At 45.1% G+C, this 21,330-nt stretch overlaps 1 protein-coding gene across 2 annotated transcripts in view; it reads right to left on the bottom strand.

Moving 5' to 3' along the window:
- Positions 1-21,330, bottom strand: part of DOP1A (DOP1 leucine zipper like protein A) — a 1,012,538-nt gene that overhangs the window by 605,211 nt on the left and 385,997 nt on the right. For both annotated transcript variants that reach the window (XM_078648131.1, XM_078648132.1), the window contains one exon: positions 19,418-19,651. In XM_078648131.1, coding sequence (XP_078504257.1) covers positions 19,418-19,651 — 234 coding nt within the window. The remainder of the gene's footprint in view (positions 1-19,417; positions 19,652-21,330) is intronic.

The raw sequence follows: 21,330 nt of genomic DNA, 5'->3' as shown, positions 1-21,330 counted from the left end.
CCTATTCCCTGTTTCATCCAAGCTAGCTGCTCACAGACTTAGCACATGCGCATGGGTCTGGACACAACCATCCTACTAAACCTTCAAACAAAAGGGCCCTAAATCTGATTGCATCCCAGCAAACTAGCAGTGGACTACAACCATGCTTACTGACCTCATGGAGCAGGGCCTGGCCTGTAAACTGTTTTAGCAAGCCACGACCCAATCCAAATAGTCTATATACAACCATTACCATTAGATGTGCACATGATGGTCTCTGGGTACAGGGCCTGTTGTACAGCCACACCACAGTAGCCCTGCACCCAGCTCACATGCCCACAATGCTCAGTGGATAGATGTTTTTTCGTGCTTAGCAGCCAAACAAGCTATTGTTTTAAAAAAAACTGACGACCAGGTCACTGTATCCATAGATTCAGGCTCGGGTATGCAAACATGTAAAGGCCGTTGTTACAAATGGGCTGGAAAATCCGGACTTCGGACAAACCCCATTTTGCACAGGAGTTGGAATTACAAGTTGTGGGGAGGTTATCATACCCAGTAATTACTGGCTGCCCTTAAAGTACAGACACCCTTTAAAATTCCGCAGGTTAAACCTGTCGGAAATTAAGAAGGAAGAAGCCTGAACATGGGGTTTATGCCACATTTCATGGCAAAACCATCAATAGATGCTGTTTATAGCACCTGATAAATTCTAACTTCAGGGTCAAATTTCAGTTGGAGAGGTAAATTATTATTTATGGGATGGCTATATCTGTGCTTGGCCCGCCAAATATATGCTCCCCCTTCCCCCGCCCAAAAAAAACGTCCTCACTGAAGGCCTTAGGCTACCCACATTTTTTCAGGCTGCAGACTTCAGTGTGACACATACTGTAATTGCCAGCATAACAATCATTTTCAGTCGCAGCCAGATAATCAGATCATTGTATGAGTTCCCTCACCCAAATCCCTTTACTTTTCCGTGTTTGATGGCTAGACGTCGCAAATCTTCGCCAGTCAAGCTATCTTAATATTTTTTTACTCCCTCTGATTTTTTGGGGATTTTTTTGCCAATACTGCTGACCAGATTTTCACCAGTCTACAAAAGGACTGCAAGCCTGAACCAAGCTATTTCACTTCATACAAATATGATTAAAATGCATCCAACTTTTTTTTTTTTTACTGTAGGTGCAACAGTAAACTCACTATTGAAATTAACATGAGTCCGGCTTTTTTGGGAGCCCTCCTATTCCCCTCTACCCATGATGGATCTCCATGAAACTCTCCATGATCAATGTTTACTGCAGTTTTCTTAACTGATGCAAGAGATATTTAAGATTAAAACACTGCCATTCCTGGGATGGTGATGCAACTATAACTATCCCAGTATTATATCCCTCTTTTGCCATTTATAAATCCAATATCTCCTGCCCATTAAAACCCAATGTTTAACTCCATATAGGTGCACATTTTTTATTAATTCTTATCAGACTAGTTAAGCTCAAACTTATTGACCCTCATCGTGACTTGATTGAGAAGAGAGCCTGCTCCACCCTATAGAGCACAGCCAAAGTATTCTGTGGTATTTATACATTATGGTGAGCAAGGGATGCATGTCTGTTTCTTCCTCTGGCCACACCCTACTCTGTGCCTCTTTTTGCAGGCATAAACATTATTGGGATGCAGAGTGTATTTCGAATCTCACGGGCTAGTCCATCTCCCAATTTCAACCCTCCGTTTTACTCAAAGCTCCTCAATTAATTTACCACACTGCACGTTGACATCTTCATGCATTCCCTTCTTTGAAATCCAGAGCTCACGTAAGGCTCACTCTTTTATCCATAAACATGTTGAAATGTGTGTTTGAACAGAGGGGGCGTGGCTACGAGCCGATCATGGCGGACGTGTAGTGCCTGAGCTCCGTCCATAGCCCGCAACACACGCTAATTATCCTGTTTCCCGACTGCACCACCCACCTGAATCCCGCACCCAGAGCTCCAGCGGGAGAAGGGGGAACGGCGACGGCGAATTGCAGCCCTCCGGCGCCGTCTGGTGCCGTGCCTGACAGCGGAAATCGCTGGGGCCTGCCACCAAAAGAGAATCCACGGCCACGATTTATGGGGAGGCCGACCTGCTGCCCGTGGATGGCGGGGCGCTGAGTGGGCGCCGAGGGTGAGCAAAAGAGCTGAACCCTGCCGCACGCCTGCAATCCTGCACCAGCTTCTCCCGCGCGGATCTGACCCCCACTGGGAAGCCCCGTGAGGCTCGCCCTGTCCTCCCGGTTCTGGCCCCAGCCCACGGAACACCCGGACTGGACCAACGCACAGAACCCCGCTGCGGCATTGCCTGCGCTCACCCACAAGCCTGAGCACTGACCTGGAGCTGTGGGGACCACGGAGGGGGTCAGGATCGCCGAGAGTCCACTGCACCGGGCTGAGTGCGCACAACGGCTGTACCACACCGCACGGCTCGGCGCCGCAGCGGTGTCGGCAGGCACCATCTTGTCTGCTCCCCTGACCCGCCGGCGTTGACACGCCGACTGCACAGGAAGCTTCCAACACCGAGGCTCTGACCCACAACCACGGAGCCACAGCTACGGGAGCACGGCCGACCGACTAGTGTCTCCCTGTGCGAGTCTTGCTGGTGGCGGACCAACGAGACGGCGTGAGACCCGTCTAGGCTGCAGCCCTTAAGTGACGCCGCCACAACTGGGACCGCTTTTGCTGGGACTGGTACACTCAGCGCTTCTAGCCAACCCCTGACGGCCCCCCCACACTGGCAGTCAATATCTACCACCATCGCCAAGACCCACGCTGCAGGTACAGGAAGGGGATAGAACATTGCGGCGCTGCATCTCTTGGAGGCGCTACAGCTACCGCGGACCCTGCGAATCCGCTCAACCGCCGTGGGACGGTGCTACTGCCGCCTCCCCTCCTACCAGGTTGCCCGTGGCGGGGACGGCCCAGATCAAGAAAGCTACGTGCCGCTGCGATATAGGGGCTGCAAAGGGGCGGGAGTCCGGACGAGCGTCAACCTGCACACCAGATCCATGGGGAGGCACAGGGGCAGGGCCCAGGACCAGGGCGCGCCGACAGATATGCAGTCCACCGGTTCGGAGGACCCACTGGCCTCCTCCAATATAGACATGGTCCCACCGACAGGGAAGGGAACACAGGATGCCAAACTGGACCTCATCCTAAATGAAATACGGGCCACGAGAGAGGCGTTGGAATCGCGTATGGATAGCATGGCTACAGGCCTATCATTGCTCCGCGCAGATCACAACAAATTGGCGGAGAGGGTCTCAGAACAGAAACTCGCGCTGAACGATCTAATACCCCAGCAAACGGAACATTCTACGAAGCTGGAAGGCATGGAGAAACAACTCAAACAGTTGTGGGACAAGGTGGATGATGCGGAAGGACGAGCCCGCCGCAACAACGTCCGCATTTTGCCCGTTCCAGAGCGCAGCGAAGGGAGAAATCCTACACAGTTTGTGGAGGACTGGCTCAAAAAGATGGTTGGCCCGGAAGATCTGACTGCCCTGTACAGCGTGGAGCGAGCGCACAGAATGCCTTCAAGACCGCCACAACCGGGGGCGCCACCGCGTCCTTTGATCTCGCGCCTCCTTCACTATAAAGATCGCGACACTGTGTTGCGCGTGGCCCGAGAGAAAGCGCCGCTTCGCTACGAAGACAAGACTATATCCGTATATCCGGACTTCACCCCAGCAGTACAGCGAGCCAGGTCTACTTTCTTAGGAGTGAAACGCAAGTTACGTGAGAGAGAAATGAAATATGCCCTCCTGTTCCCCGCCCGCCTCAAGATCTTGCATGGAAACAGATCACACTTTTTTGACTCGCCAGAGGACGCAGAGGAATGGATGGAGGTGACGCTAACACCACCGACCTTACAGGACCCCCTTGCAGATGGCGGGAGCGACAGACACCAGCACCAACCAAACCGGCAGCGCCCTACCTCCGAAACTGGTCAAGGCCCCTCATCACGACCTTCACCGAAGGGACAGCCAGCAAAGAGCCGCTCTGAGGAGCAGACGACGGTGACGCAGCTGACGGAGGAGGCACTGGCCGCTCACGACGCGGACACTGCAAGAGACTTGGCCAGCAACTCAGACACGCATACGGAAGTGTCGGGGTCGGCGGACAGCTTACAGCTCTTCCCCAAGATAACGGCGCAAATGGCTGCAGAATTTTAACAACAGCGCCTTGAACGATACCTGGGTGGTAATGTATAAACCGCATAAATAGCCACACACAGGTGGGTGGCATGGGGGATACGTTTGCTAAGGGCTTGCTATGTCACCGCAGGCCAGTGCAATTCGGGCACGAGTAGACTGCACCCCCCATCGCATGAACATGGTTATGTTTGACAATTGCCCATGTTGGGTATCATGGTTTGGACCCCGGGTCCGTTTACCTGGGGACCTCAATGTTACGGGATTAACTGTTCATATGGCACTCCACTACCACCACAATGTATACCTGGCACGCTCATCCACGAGCTCGACATCTCCACATTTCACGATCAGTCATGGGGCCACTTAATGTTTACAGCTTGTGCACCTGGAATGTGAGGGGCATGGGTTCGATTCACAAGAGACACAGAATACTGGCTCAACTTAACCGCAGGGGGGTAGTGATAGCTTGCCTCCAAGAGACACATTTGAACACTGCTGAGAGCTCGAAGCTGCTGAAGAAATGGAAGGGACAACTTTTTGCTACGTTCTACTCCGCATTCTCGAGGGGGGCGGCTATCTGGCTTCGCAATTCTGTCCCTTTCAGGCCAATAGAGCAGAGAGTAGACAAAGATGGAAGATATGTGTTTGTGAGGGGCTCGTTGGATGGTACCACTGTTGTGCTGGGATGTGTGTATGCACCAAATTCGGGTCAATCGGATTTCTTGATAAGACTTAATAGAGTTTTAGCAGACTGGGCTGAATACCAGTGGATTGTTGGGGGGGATTTCAATGCTGTATTGGATGTCGCACTGGACAGATCGCACCCACCCTTACACGCCACGGAAAGCAGGAGACAGGCAGTCGCACTAGCACAGTGGGCGGAAGGGTGGGACTTAGCGGATACATGTCGTAGCAAACATCCGCTAGACAAGGAATATACATTTTTCTCCCCTCCACACCAACTGCACACCAGGATTGACCGCATATTCTGTTCCCGCAGTCTCCTAGGGGCGGTTCTCACAGCGCAACACATGGGTAAGATACTCTCCGACCACAACCCTGTCGAACTAACGATGCAGTGGGGCGAACTCCTAGCGCCGATACCAACCTGGAGGTTACCCACGGACCTGTTGGAAGACTCGGTCTTCAAATCGTCCATGGCAGACTCCATTGAGACCTACTTCGCTACCAATGCTGACACTGCTAGCTCTAGACGAATAGAGTGGGACACATTTAAGGTCTTCATCAAAGGAGAGGCGATGGCCACTCGGGTGGGCAGGAAAAGGGAGGTGATTGAAAAAAAAAAAAAAAAAAAAAAGAAATGTGTGTTTGAACTGAAGAACGAGTGGGGCTGTCAGAATATATGCTAACGTCTTCATGGTGTGACAGAGAACAAAGTCATGGCTTCCAGCAATAAACAAACACTTGTGAGAATGTGTTATTTTTTGTTAAAGTGTAATGTTGAACATTTACATATTTGTTAATATATATCTACAAAAACATATATCTATACATATATATATATATTCGCTCTCTGCTCCAAAAGCGCGGCACTACTGGTGGGCGGGTGCGGTCCGTGCGCGTCGGAGCCTCGCGCTTTACAAATTAAAGCTCAATCCCTCCCCGGTCCCGGGTAGGAATAAGGACTGCACACACGGGATCAATTTTCCAAACAGCAACTTTTACTCGCACAGACGCGTTTCGGAAGCTGTGCTTCCTTCTTCAATGTGGTTACAACGTCCCGCGCTTGTAGGCGCCATTTTATTACCCATGAGTACACAGATGAAATTCAGGGTCACAAAGAGAGGACTATCGTGCGAGCGCCATATTGGTAGTACCAATGAAAATTTACAATGAGTACTAATGCATTATGCACGATCGAAACCCAAATGGCAAGTCTACAATAGAACATGCAATTTTAGAAAACAAAGAGAATAATCAATCTCAAATTACGCCGTGAATCGGCAATTGTCCTCCCATGGTTTGAATAATGGGCCAGAAACGAAAAATCTTGCCGTGGATCGGCTTTTGGCAACCTTATTCGGTTGCCAAATATTAAAGTTTCCGTACCCATTATGCAAAAATATCCCCCTCATAGGTACTCATTAATTCATCATAGGGATAATACTATACATTTTCTTCAGTGTTACCCAAAAAGTTTTTTCTTTATAAAAATCCTTAAATCTACGTACATTTCAGCCTTATGTCCAATTCATTGAAAGAAAAGAAAAGCAAACATGAACATGAATTATTCATTATACATTACTACAGTGTTCAAGAGACATAGACCAATTTGCTGATTTACACAAATTCATGCAGATTAACTGCCCAGATGCACCGCCAGTTCCTCCCCACAATTTAATCCATCCGGATTTTTAGTTTGGTTATCTATTATGTGCCGGGACTCCAATCTTCGTAATTTCTGTAATTTATCACCTCCCCTGATGTTATCGGGTATGGCATCCATACAGAAATACTGTAGGAGATTCCGGTCACCATTGTGTTTAATGGAGAAATGTCTGGCAACTGGATATGAGAAGTCCCTATTAGATATGGCCCTCATATGTTCCAGAATGCGCAACTTCACTGGATTAATAGTGCTCCCTATGTACTTCAGCCCACAGGGGCATTTCAAACAGTAAACCGCAAATGGTGTGCTGCATGTTAGAAACTTGTTAATCTTCTTTTGCTTATGCTTTGTGATGTCATACGAGTAAACCCTTTTACTGTTGGCACATGCTTTGCACCGTCCACAAGGAAAGAATCCTTTAGCATCTTTCAACTGACCAGTCTTTGGTGGAACCGGTGACAGATGGCTATGTACCAACGTATCTCTTAAAGAGCGCGCCCTTTTAAAGGTAATGAGTGGATTCTCAGGTATGTCCCCTCCTATGATATTATCTAATCTTAGGATATGCCAGTGTTTTTTCAGAATCATTCTGAGTTGATGACTATCCTGCGAATAGGGAGTGATCATCCTGAATTTCTCTTTATCGCTCTTGGGTTTATGTCTTTTACAAAACAAGGTATTCCTTGGAGGTATCCTAACCCTGTCCAGGGTATTCTTAAGAAGTGTTTTGTTGTACCCCCTTGCCTCAAATCTCTCAATACTCTCAGCAGCGGCTAACTCAAAGTCTTCATTTGTAGAGCAATTGCGTTTCAGCCGCAAAAGCTCACCATAGGGTATTGACTGAATGAGTTTGCGGGGATGATTACTGGACGCATGAAGCGTACTATTTCCCGCTGTCGGCTTCCTATATAGGGAAGTTATAACTTTGTTGTTTTTTATTTCAATTTTCAGATCAAGATATATCGCTGCACAAGTGCTGACCTGGCCTGTGAAGATCAAGTTATGAGTGTTATCATTCAGTATCCCTATATACTGCTGTGCTGACTCCACTGAGCCATTCCATACAATACACAAATCGTCTATATAACGATACCATGTGACGATGTTTTGGGACCATTCTGCATTTTTAGGTGACCACGCCTCCTGCTCCTCCCACCAGCCCACGAATAAATTCGCGTAGCTGGGGGCGAAGCAGGAACCCATGGCCGTACCCGAGAGCTGTCTGAATAATGCATCCTGAAACAAAAAGATGTTATTGTTTAAACAAAATGCAATTAGCTCCATCAACATATCATTATGTAGGGCATATTTCAAGGATCTTTTACCCAAGAAGTAGGCAATCGCCCTCAGTCCTTGTACATGTTCAATGCTCGTATAGAGACTTGTGATGTCAAGCGTTATTATGCAATAACTCAAGTGCCAGTCAATGGATTCAATCTTCTCAATAAAGTCTGTGGTGTCACGAATATATGATTTCAAATTCAACACCATTTCAAAGAGAAAGTGATCCAAGAATTTTGAAAGATTTTCCGTAAGGCTGCCCATGGATGAAATAATTGGGCGGCCCGGTGGCTTCTCCATCCTCTTATGTACTTTGGGTAAGTAATAAAAGGTAGGTGTAATTGGATGTAATGTTTTTAAAAAGAGATATTCATCAGTTTCCAACATTTGTTTATCACGCCATTTCTTTAGTAGGTCATATAACTCATTGACACTGGATTGATATCTTTGTCTGGTGGTTGGTTCATAGCAGATTTTGTCTGACAGTTGGCGCATGGCTTCTTCCACATAATCCTTGCGATCCAGTATTACAACGTTCCCACCCTTATCTGAGGGTTTAAGAATAATGGTGGTGTCCGCAGCTAAAGTTTGCAATGCCGCGTGTTGTTCTACGCTTAGGTTTCTGTGCCTGATATTACTGTTGTTTTTCATGCGTAGTTGCCTTAAATCCTTGATCACTAACTCCGAAAATGTGTCAATCGTATCCGTTTGTGTTGGCGGCACGAATTTAGATTTTAATTTCAATCCACTGTTCGGAGCCTCTTGTTCCACGTCTACCACCCTGAGTCTTTGCGATAGAGTTTCCATTGGAACTGGTGTTGTGATGGCTGCCCCCTCATGTCTTAGCTCTTCCAAAAGTTCCAATGATGTTAAGTCATTGACTTTCAGGAGGTCTGTGTCTTTAAAACGTGATCGGATTAGTCTAGCCTCCTCCGAGGTAGGTTTGGTTTTAAAGTATTTATGTAGACGAAGTCTTCGAACAAACTGAAACAGGTCGATTCTGGTTTGGGTATACTCTAAGCCGTTGTCCGGGCAAAAAGTTAATCCTAATTTTAGGACAGATTCTTCCTCAAGCGAGAGATGTCTGGCAGATAAATTGATGATGGTAAGGGGATCAGAGATTTCAGCTGACCCTACCATTTCGCTCCTCTTCTGCCCCTTGTCTTGCGGGCCGGGGCATCCGCTGTAGCCATTTTTCCCCTTCCTCTTCCTCTTCCGACCACCCCTCCTTGGTTTCCGGCGTCTTCCGGGGGCTTGTTCTTTCCCCCGCGTAACCAATTCATTCTGATTACTTGGAATTCCTGTTGAAAAGGGTTATCACTGGTCTTCTTAGGGTTTTCTCTTATGTCCTCATCAGATTGTTCATCCCCAGTTACTTCTGACTCAGAAGTTTCTACCTGTACTGATGCAGCAGCACCAACCACCTTATTTTTACTAATCAAATCTTTCCGTGTTTGGTCATATTTTTTCGAGAACGTCAGGACCCGCCCCATGGCGTAGTCCCTTTCGTCCCTATCAAATTTTTCTTGCTTTCTGGTACGTATTTTAACCTCATATTTCTCCAAGCGTTTTTTCATCTGAGCCCTTAGTTGGTCCTGTTGTTCTTTATCCTCATTGGTAGCTAATTCGGTTTCCATCGTCTCAATTTCCTTGAGCACCTTGTCCCTGTCACTCCAAGCAAATTGGACCAAAATCTCTAGCATACCCTCACAGGATTTAGCAATGTGAGCAGCCCATGTATCCAATAGTAGAGGATCCGGATTCTCATAGGCGGGAATTGTGAATATCCGCAATCCTCTTGGTACTCGGTTGACCTCTATGTACCCTTGTAGTGATGTGCCTTCCCACCACTTCCGCAGCTCACGTTCATACAATTTTTCTAATTTCCCATATTGTATGGCTAGGGGACTCGAAACAGCAGCAGGTTTCTTTACCGCTGGAGCGGTGACATCAGGATTTTTGTTCTTAAACATCCCCGTTGCCAAGTCACGACGTTGTGAAATGTTAAACATGACTTCGTTTTAAGCTTGGCGGACCCCCGCTTACGAGTTGTCCTTAAAAGTTGCTGTAAACAGGAATAATTTTCTATTCCCTCGTCCAAACCAACCACCCGTGTATGAGAGATTTTTCGTTTCTGGCCCATTATTCAAACCATGGGAGGACAATTGCCGATTCACGGCGTAATTTGAGATTGATTATTCTCTTTGTTTTCTAAAATTGCATGTTCTATTGTAGACTTGCCATTTGGGTTTCGATCGTGCATAATGCATTAGTACTCATTGTAAATTTTCGATGCATTAGTACTCATTGTAAATTGAGACGATGGAAACCGAATTAGCTACCAATGAGGATAAAGAACAACAGGACCAACTAAGGGCTCAGATGAAAAAACGCTTGGAGAAATATGAGGTTAAAATACGTACCAGAAAGCAAGAAAAATTTGATAGGGACGAAAGGGACTACGCCATGGGGCGGGTCCTGACGTTCTCGAAAAAATATGACCAAACACGGAAAGATTTGATTAGTAAAAATAAGGTGGTTGGTGCTGCTGCATCAGTACAGGTAGAAACTTCTGAGTCAGAAGTAACTGGGGATGAACAATCTGATGAGGACATAAGAGAAAACCCTAAGAAGACCAGTGATAACCCTTTTCAACAGGAATTCCAAGTAATCAGAATGAATTGGTTACGCGGGGGAAAGAACAAGCCCCCGGAAGACGCCAGAAACCAAGGAGGGGTGGTCGGAAGAGGAAGAGGAAGGGGAAAAATGGCTACAGCGGATGCCCCGGCCCGCAAGACAAGGGGCAGAAGAGGAGCGAAATGGTAGGGTCAGCTGAAATCTCTGATCCCCTTACCATCATCAATTTATCTGCCAGACATCTCTCGCTTGAGGAAGAATCTGTCCTAAAATTAGGATTAACTTTTTGCCCGGACAACGGCTTAGAGTATACCCAAACCAGAATCGACCTGTTTCAGTTTGTTCGAAGACTTCGTCTACATAAATACTTTAAAACCAAACCTACCTCGGAGGAGGCTAGACTAATCCGATCACGTTTTAAAGACACAGACCTCCTGAAAGTCAATGACTTAACATCCTTGGAACTTTTGGAAGAGCTAAGACATGAGGGGGCAGCCATCACAACACCAGTTCCAATGGAAACTCTATCGCAAAGACTCAGGGTGGTAGACGTGGAACAAGAGGCTCCGAACAGTGGATTGAAATTAAAATCTAAATTCGTGCCGCCAACACAAACGGATACGATTGACACATTTTCGGAGTTAGTGATCAAGGATTTAAGGCAACTACGCATGAAAAACAACAGTAATATCAGGCACAGAAACCTAAGCGTAGAACAACACGCGGCATTGCAAACTTTAGCTGCGGACACCACCATTATTCTTAAACCCTCAGATAAGGGTGGGAACGTTGTAATAATGGATCGCAAGGATTATGTGGAAGAAGCCATGCGCCAACTGTCAGACAAAATCTGCTATGAACCAACCACCAGACAAAGATATCAATCCAGTGTCAATGAGTTATATGACCTACTAAAGAAATGGCGTGATAAACAAATGTTGGAAACTGATGAATATCTCTTTTTAAAAACATTACATCCAATTACACCTACCTTTTATTACTTACCCAAAGTACATAAGAGGATGGAGAAGCCACCGGGCCGCCCAATTATTTCATCCATGGGCAGCCTTACGGAAAATCTTTCAAAATTCTTGGATCACTTTCTCTTTGAAATGGTGTTGAATTTGAAATCATATATTCGTGACACCACAGACTTTATTGAGAAGATTGAATCCATTGACTGGCACTTGAGTTATTGCATAATAACGCTTGACATCACAAGTCTCTATACGAGCATTGAACATGTACAAGGACTGAGGGCGATTGCCTACTTCTTGGGTAAAAGATCCTTGAAATATGCCCTACATAATGATATGTTGATGGAGCTAATTGCATTTTGTTTAAACAATAACATCTTTTTGTTTCAGGATGCATTATTCAGACAGCTCTCGGGTACGGCCATGGGTTCCTGCTTCGCCCCCAGCTACGCGAATTTATTCGTGGGCTGGTGGGAGGAGCAGGAGGCGTGGTCACCTAAAAATGCAGAATGGTCCCAAAACATCGTCACATGGTATCGTTATATAGACGATTTGTGTATTGTATGGAATGGCTCAGTGGAGTCAGCACAGCAGTATATAGGGATACTGAATGATAACACTCATAACTTGATCTTCACAGGCCAGGTCAGCACTTGTGCAGCGATATATCTTGATCTGAAAATTGAAATAAAAAACAACAAAGTTATAACTTCCCTATATAGGAAGCCGACAGCGGGAAATAGTACGCTTCATGCGTCCAGTAATCATCCCCGCAAACTCATTCAGTCAATACCCTATGGTGAGCTTTTGCGGCTGAAACGCAATTGCTCTACAAATGAGGACTTTGAGTTAGCCGCTGCTGAGAGTATTGAGAGATTTGAGGCAAGGGGGTACAACAAAACACTTCTTAAGAATACCCTGGACAGGGTTAGGATACCTCCAAGGAATACCTTGTTTTGTAAAAGACATAAACCCAAGAGCGATAAAGAGAAATTCAGGATGATCACTCCCTATTCGCAGGATAGTCATCAACTCAGAATGATTCTGAAAAAACACTGGCATATCCTAAGATTAGATAATATCATAGGAGGGGACATACCTGAGAATCCACTCATTACCTTTAAAAGGGCGCGCTCTTTAAGAGATACGTTGGTACATAGCCATCTGTCACCGGTTCCACCAAAGACTGGTCAGTTGAAAGATGCTAAAGGATTCTTTCCTTGTGGACGGTGCAAAGCATGTGCCAACAGTAAAAGGGTTTACTCGTATGACATCACAAAGCATAAGCAAAAGAAGATTAACAAGTTTCTAACATGCAGCACACCATTTGCGGTTTACTGTTTGAAATGCCCCTGTGGGCTGAAGTACATAGGGAGCACTATTAATCCAGTGAAGTTGCGCATTCTGGAACATATGAGGGCCATATCTAATAGGGACTTCTCATATCCAGTTGCCAGACATTTCTCCATTAAACACAATGGTGACCGGAATCTCCTACAGTATTTCTGTATGGATGCCATACCCGATAACATCAGGGGAGGTGAAAAATTCCAGAAATTACGAAGATTGGAGTCCCGGCACATAATAGATAACCAAACTAAAAATCCGGATGGATTAAATTGTGGGGAGGAACTGGCGGTGCATCTGGGCAGTTAATCTGCATGAATTTGTGTAAATCAGCAAATTGGTCTATGTCTCTTGAACACTGTAGTAATGTATAATGAATAATTCATGTTCATGTTTGCTTTTCTTTTCTTTCAATGAATTGGACATAAGGCTGAAATGTACGTAGATTTAAGGATTTTTATAAAGAAAAAACTTTTTGGGTAACACTGAAGAAAATGTATAGTATTATCCCTATGATGAATTAATGAGTACCTATGAGGGGGATATTTTTGCATAATGGGTACGGAAACTTTAATATTTGGCAACCGAATAAGGTTGCCAAAAGCCGATCCACGGCAAGATTTTTCGTTTCTGGCTCATTATTCAAACCATGGGAGGACAATTGCCGATTCACGGCGTAATTTGAGATTGATTATTCTCTTTGTTTTCTAAAATTGCATGTTCTATTGTAGACTTGCCATTTGGGTTTCGATCGTGCATAATGCATTAGTACTCATTGTAAATTTTCATTGGTACTACCAATATGGCGCTCGCACGATAGTCCTCTCTTTGTGACCCTGAATTTCATCTGTGTACTCATGGGTAATAAAATGGCGCCTACAAGCGCGGGACGTTGTAACCACATTGAAGAAGGAAGCACAGCTTCCGAAACGCGTCTGTGCGAGTAAAAGTTGCTGTTTGGAAAATTGATCCCGTGTGTGCAGTCCTTATTCCTACCCGGGACCGGGGAGGGATTGAGCTTTAATATATATATATATATATATAAATATATATATATATATATATATATGTGTATATATATATATATATATATATATATATATATATATATATATATATATATATATATATATATATATATATATATATATATATATATATATATATATATATATATATATATATATATATATATATAAACCTTTTCACTCCACGCTCCACACTGAAGTCGAGTAATGCACTCCTGTACGGCGAAATCACCACTCCATTAATCCAGCAGGTCGCATTTCATATAATTCTTTTATTCTAGCATGATAAACAAAACAACGGAACCAGCCCAACGCGTTTCACCGAGGGTTCGGCTTGATCACGGTATATATATATTTTCACACTGTCAAATCTTAATCATAATGAAAGTATGGAAAATGCCCCTAACAACATCAACCAAAGCGGTGGTAGGGTTATGTCACAATTCCCACCGGATTGTGTGTTGTGGAGGCCTTGCATCAGGGGTGAGCCGCTCTCCTAGATTTCTATTAGAAATGTCTGCAGACATCATTTTAAGTATACGCTAATGCAGACAGGCATTCCTCTCACTATGTTATAATACTCAACCAGTATTTGTCAAAATGCTACTAAAATATTTTAAGCATAAATCCATAAAAATATTGAGGGATGTTAAAAATCCATAATAGTGTGTTGGGGATGACTCCTTTTTTCGTGATAGCTATTTTTAGGTCTTGCGCAGGCGAGAGTCCTTTTGTTCGAGGTTCAGAAATGGACCCTGAAATCGCACACGCTCGTGCGTGTGTTTTCTGTTTTGGGGTCTGTATTGGGCTTTGAGTGTGTGTTTTGTTTCAACAGAGCACGCAATAGGCCAAAGGCGGGCTCATTGCTCCGCCCACGGCCTATTGGTGTCTGTTACACGCACCAAAGCCAATATGTTTTCAATTATATGCCTCGCAGCGGGGCGCGCGCGCACCACTCGCGGGCGTGGTTTATTTTCAGAGCCGCTTGTTTACATTAGTTCTTCTCGTCTATACCCTTTCCCTTCGTTGTCAACCTTTGTCCTAGCAGCTGTACTGCCAACTATACCCGGACACCTCTACTCCTGATTATGCCCTACTTCTTACACCATGCTGTTGAGGTGATGCACAAGTGAATTCCATCCGAATGAAAACCCTCTTCGGTGGCTCCGTGAACGTGCCGAGGACGGCGTGCCCCTCCGGATGGGACGCGGCGCTCCTGGCCCTTGGAGCCTGTGCTCGCATTCCTCTGCTCTCCGGGGCCGCAGGGGTTAACGCACTGGCAGCCCCCGTGAAGTGTTTGCGGTCGGGGAGCGGAGCCTGCCCAGCCATCTTCCCCCCCGCGGAGTGCCCGGTCCTGCGGCTCGCCCCTCCGCCCGCCCGCCCATCCTCCCTCCCACCAGCAGTCCGGGCCGTGCCGACCCCCCCCTGCCCACCCGGGACTGTGCATGAAAGTCTCCTGCGAGGGAGGGGGCCAGGGGCCCCTGCACCAGGAGGAGTTGGCAAGCAGCACACTTGTAGCAGTAAAATGATACAATGCTTCTCTTCCATTTTCTAATGAAATCCGCGGAGTGGGAGAGCAACAGGAGTTGGAAGCACCTTTTCTTGGAGACTTTCACCGTAAGTTCGGGCTCCTGTAACTTTTTGTTTTGTTTTTGTGTGTGCATGTTTTAATGTTTGCTGTCGTGTAGAAGTGCCGGCGAGAGATTCGGCAAGAATGCGCAATTTGCAGAAGAAACTGTTCCGGATGGGCGGAGGTGTGTGTGCCAGGCATGGCGCAGCAGAGAAAGTTTGTGAGTAAACACTTCTTTGGTGTTTGGAAGAAAAATTAGCCCCGACTGCGGGTGACGATGGGTGAAAGTATTCGAGTTTGTTTTCCACCTTGTTCCTCTATTTCAGCAGCTAAATGGCTCCAATTCTATTTATTTCTTCTTTTTAAGGTTTTTGTGTTTTTCCTGTCGCCGCCCCGAAGTGGCCAGATCAGACGTCAAAGTCTGCTCTGTAAATAGACCTTTTCTTTTGTTTTTTTGTTTCTTTGTTAGTGATTGCGCAATAAAAGGCTTGATTGGCGAGGACAGAGCACTGACAGGGTCGAGCGAGGGCAGGCTGATCTGGAACAGTTGAAGCTAGGAGTACGGCTCCAGGGTGCTGCGTGGTAAGGGGGTGCTTCTGCTCGGGAGAGGAAGAGGAATGCTGAGGTTTGAGAGGTGGAGCAGAGGAGAACGGTGGCTGTCTGGCCCTTCTGTACATAGCAATGGTTGGTGTTATGCTGGGTGTGTGATGGTTGTGGTGGCTCGAGCTGGTGACGGTGAGTAGTGAGGGAAGCTTGGCCACTCAAGGGTTAATGCTGACTAATGAGGCGAGTGACAGGCATGGAATAAACAATGGCGGTTCAGGAAGAGTCAGCTGCAGTGACTAACCGCGTTGAGAACCGTGGTTGCCGGGCATGGAGGATGAGCACTTCATGCTGTTGTGAGGGACAAGGGGGATTGACTGTTGTGGGCAGTGATGGAATAGTGGGGGCGTATCTGGCTAACAGACTGAGATTGCTGCTTTTAGATTGATAGACCAATGACTGCTGAGGCCTGGGCCATAGAGTTGTGTTTGCTGGGATGGGGGCGCAGCACTTATTGCTATGGACGATGAGCAGTGACACATCTTTTTAGCTTATTCAGATAATAGTTTTTATTAAAACTAACAAATACTCTTTCACACGCACTACAATTCACTTTTGCATAGCCCTTTCATGTTTACCTAAAATTTTAAGCGACCTTTGCAAACAGCTACACATTTCACACTATCTCTAGACATTCAAGGCCCCACATACCGTGATCTTTTATTACTCCAACGAGATAACTATCTTTTATTGCCTTGTACTGTATTTAAACACCGAGGGGCAGCATGTCCGCACCTGTGGGAGCAAGGTCAGTAAAGGGTGGGGATACAGTAAAAAACAACTGTAATCATAAGGTTAAGCACAAGCCCCTGTATCGGAAGCCTTAGCCCATTTAGCTACCAAACTAACTGTCTCTGTATCTGTATCTGTGTGTCTGTGTATCTGTGTGTCTCAGTCTCTATGTGTGCGTGTCTGTCTCTGTGTATGCGTCTCACGTTATGTATACGCCTCTGTCTCTGTGTGTGCGCGTTTCTGTGTCTGTGTGCATGTCTCTGTCTTGTGTGCATATCTGTCTCCGTGTGTTTCTGTATCTGTTTCTGTGTGTGCATCTCTATGTGCGTGTTTCCGTCTCTCGGTGCACATCTCTGTCTCTGTGTGCGTGTCTCCATCTGCGTGTATTTTCTGTGTGTGCGTCTCTATCTCTGTGTGTTTCTGTCTCTGTGTGTGCGTCTCTATGTGTGCATTTGTCTCTGTAAGTACGTCTCTGTGAGTCTCTTCTATGTGTGTGCATCTCTGTTTCTATGTGTGTCCCTGTCTCTGTGTGTGCGTCTCTATACGTGTGTCAGTCTCTATGTGTGTGTCTGTCTGTGCGGCTGTGTGTGTATGTTTCTATGTGCGTGTCTGTCTCTCTGTGTGCGTTTGTGTGTGTTTGTCTCTATGTGTGCGTCGTTCCATGTGTGTCTTTGTATGTTTGTCTCTTTGTATATGTCTATTATTAGCCTCACTGGCAATGTAAACATGGCATGGGAACGCTATAATACACCTACATACTCCACAGATACATACAAATCTGCCATTCCCCAACACATACAGTACACAAACCAACAAACATATCCAGCTAAATATAAACAATGCCAAATTATCTAACTCTAACTAATGCGAGACCTGTTGCATTGCACATGCTTGTTCTATTGCTACAAACTATCTACTGCTAATGGTGTCACTTACACTTTCGTGTGTGGGCCTCCAGGGCTTTTGGGTAGGCAGATGATCCACTTCCACCACCCTGGCGGAGGACCCATCATCTGGCAAATTTAACAATCCTCTCATGTCGATTGGAATTCTTTTTTTTTCTTTAAAGTGCATTTGTCAGAGTAGCTTAAGCATAATTGGCAAAACTGAAATGTAGGTTTGCTACCAGGAGATTAAGTCATTTTTAAGGCAAAGAAACACCCCCCCCTAAAAGGGACGGGGGGGGGGAGGAGTTTCAATAGACCGAAAAATAAATTCTTCTGGTTAACAGGGCATTTTTCCTTCGGAATTTGTGTCATTGTTATGTTTTTCCGCGAGTGACCGCTATACTTGTCGTAGGAGTCACACACAGAAAACAAGCACTGGTCATGGCTTCTGGCTTTGTTAATGTAGATGTTTTAGCTTTGCCGGTGGTTTTTGGCAATAAACATTTTTTCCCTTTTTGATGATTTTGAACATCATCAACAAAACAAAAAAATGGTTATAAATCATGTCGAACAACATCTGCAAAAAAAAAAGAAAAAAGCAATGATCTGTAAATGCACAAACGTCATCACGTATGCGCACATATGCATAATAACGCTATGGCAGCCCAATGTGATGACATGCATGCCTCACGACGCATGCGTGTTTACACAGCCATCTTTTTCAAAATTTACCATAGCAAAATGGCAAACAACGGTTTTGGAGCACTAAATTAAATAAACGAAGTGATAAAATGTAAGTTGATGCATCTATTTAGAGGCATATTACATCTGCCAGCCCCTCCTAATTGCAAAGGGAAAAAAATTAAAAAGGACAGAATGGGGAAGGATGAGGAAGCAACAGTACAGCAAGTAGAGTGTGGGGGTAAAACTAAACGTCACCGAGTAGCGATAGCTGGGGAAGATAAATATATATTTATAAAAGACACAACAAAAAAGTCAGGCAGGTCTGGCAGTGGGGAGAGAAAACACTGCCACATATGAGATTGATGGGGTAAAGTGCGTGGGTGCAGGATGTGAAGTGTGGAAGCTGCACACAGGAGAGAAAGGAAGAAAACACACGCACTCCCATGAAGTGCTAAAAGGAAAAGAAAACTTACCTGAATATGAGCAGTTGAAGGATACAAGTCTTCAATTAAAAGGATGGTAAAAAAGGTATGTTCAAAGGGAGAGAACAAACAATAAAAGAGGAAGGAAAACCACAGCAAAAGAAGCAAACAAATAAAACTGACAAAGCCAACCAATAATAAGCAAGCAGCTAACGAAAAGCCAAATATAATATTAGTGTTGTCAACAACAGATTTTTTGACAACAGACAGCCAAAGGGGTCTAAGGAGGAGACCTAAAAAGACTGTTGAAAAACCTGCCCTAAATAGGGTGGGTCTTCTGATACTCTGAAGGCATATGTCCGGTGGCAGACTGGCTGCTGGTAAAGGCTTTGCAACAGCACACCAGACTGAGGCTTTGCCCTGGGAAAACAGGCAGTTCCAGAGTATACTTGCAATAACCTGGGAATGATAAACGCTACAATCTTCTTATTGCCCTATAAGAAGTTATACAAACTTGTACTGTACAGCAAAAAGAGTAAAACACATAGGAAGTAAATCCAAAGATAATACTGGACTTAGCTGCATGTAACCATAATTATAACAGCTTAACCTGTGCCTTAAGATTTTAAGTTATATGACACAATAAAAATGGCAATACACAAAAAAAACAATCATTTATTTTAAAACAACATGATTAACTCTTAGCATGTAGCCTAAATCGTTACCTTTTTGTCTTCATAGTCTCTTGTATAACTGCTTTCCCCATTTGGAAATCGCAGGCCACCCTGGTTGTCAGGAGACAAAAGCGGAGGCTGAACTTTGCTAAGAATCTTTGAGCAAAGCTTGAGAGAATCTGCGAGCTCAGCCAAATGCAGAGCCTGAAGATGGCTTGTGAGTGCAGAAATCATTCTGAGGAGCAGTTGAGGAAGATGTTCAGTTTGGATTTCAATATAAGTTTCCTACAGAAGCAAAAACACTCTTGTAAATCAAACCATTAAAACATACAGTACTATTTTCTTATAATGAAAACAAAACAAGTAAAACTCTATCCAAAACTGTTATTGCCTGGAAAACGTCTACATTGCACATAATCTCCCTGGAACCGTTAGATACCAATTAAAAATCTGTTGGCTGCTCAATAAGCGCAGATTGACTTGACAATAGGGAGTCCGTTTGGTAAAGGCTTGAGATCATGTTCTAGCTTAACATATCATATGTTGCAAGTCAGAAAAGCACTTCTATGCCACTAGCGGTGTCTTGTTGCTGGATAGTGTTACAGACTATTCAGAGGCAGATACTGAGTTTTACAACATACTTATTGCTTGACCAGGCATGTTTTAGCCAATGTAAGAAAGACAATGTGGTAGAAAACTCCAGCTTGGCAGAGGTGAAAAAGAAAGCCATTGTCGGTCTGGCAGCTGACCTGCTCACAATATAAGGTAGGTAAATTTTTCTTCTGATGGATAGATCTACTTGCAGATTCCTCACCTCTTGAACAGATTGCCAAGAAATATCACCCCATGGATGAAGGGCCTGATGGATAATTTAGTCAGTAGTGCTTGGCTAAGGGGTGAAGGGATAACCAAGTGTTTGCTCTGCAGAGGTCACCTATTGGGATTCCCTTAGCCAAAGAAGATGTAGCGGTCTTGGATCTCATGGAAAATAGCTCTAATGCCAGACATGGGCTCCTTCTGGGCCACTGCATCTCAGAGTTTAATGCGTAGAATAATCCATCTGGTTAATGTCTTCTCTGCACCCTTTTATTGCCAACATAATCCATAAGGAACTGGCTGCCAACCTGGAATTCCTTTGACCAGTCAATATAGAAAGTGACCATCATCTCAGGATCCAGTCTAAGCTCCTCTTTATTAGTGCTGGGGGTGGGGGGATGACTGATTGATGCAGATGGAAGGGGTTCAGCAAAATAGAAAGGAAAGGACACTTGTTGGAAAAGAATGAAGTAAAGGGAGGCCTGATGATCAGTGTGTGCAGCTCGCTTCTAACAGATGTTATGGCCTCAAGAAAATTGCTTTAACCATTAGAAGACATCAATAACAACCAGTTAGAGGATCAAACGGGACTTCATTAAAAAGGTAAGCACATTTTCTTTAAAGAGTTTTAATAAATGCAGTGAGACATTAAGACATTATACAATATAGTAGGTAAGCAAGAAGTTAACCACAGTACAAGTAAATCATGCAGTAGACCGGAGTAATCACATTATAGGGGACCAGTAGCTCTATAAACAAAGAGTGGGCCGCTGTACTCCACGACAGCGATGAGAGCGTGGTTGGTCCAACTTAGGGAGGAGAAACTAGCCAATCTCTGATGGAGTTCCTAAAAATAACATGGATTGCTACTCTGGGGTGGCCAGTAAGTCCACTATTGATGGTGTAGTTAGGGTGGGGACACTGAGTCAAGCTGTGCCAGGTAAGTTTTGAGGGAGCCCCAAATATCCTTGGTTCTGGAAGGGATCCATACAAATCAGAGTCATCATTACATGCAATCAAATCTGGTAGCCATTCGTCATTTGTCGGGACTTGCAAGCTCTACAAGCACATGGCTACCCTCGACTTGGCCAGTGATAGCAACATATCTACATATGTAGGGAGGCACCATTTTAACATAGAAGGGCTAG

Source organism: Lissotriton helveticus, chromosome 6 (genome assembly GCF_964261635.1).
Source record: "Lissotriton helveticus chromosome 6, aLisHel1.1, whole genome shotgun sequence".
NCBI lineage: Eukaryota > Metazoa > Chordata > Amphibia > Caudata > Salamandridae > Lissotriton > Lissotriton helveticus.
The sequence above is the reverse complement of the archived record's forward strand: the minus strand, read 5'-3'. Positions and strand labels throughout refer to the sequence as shown.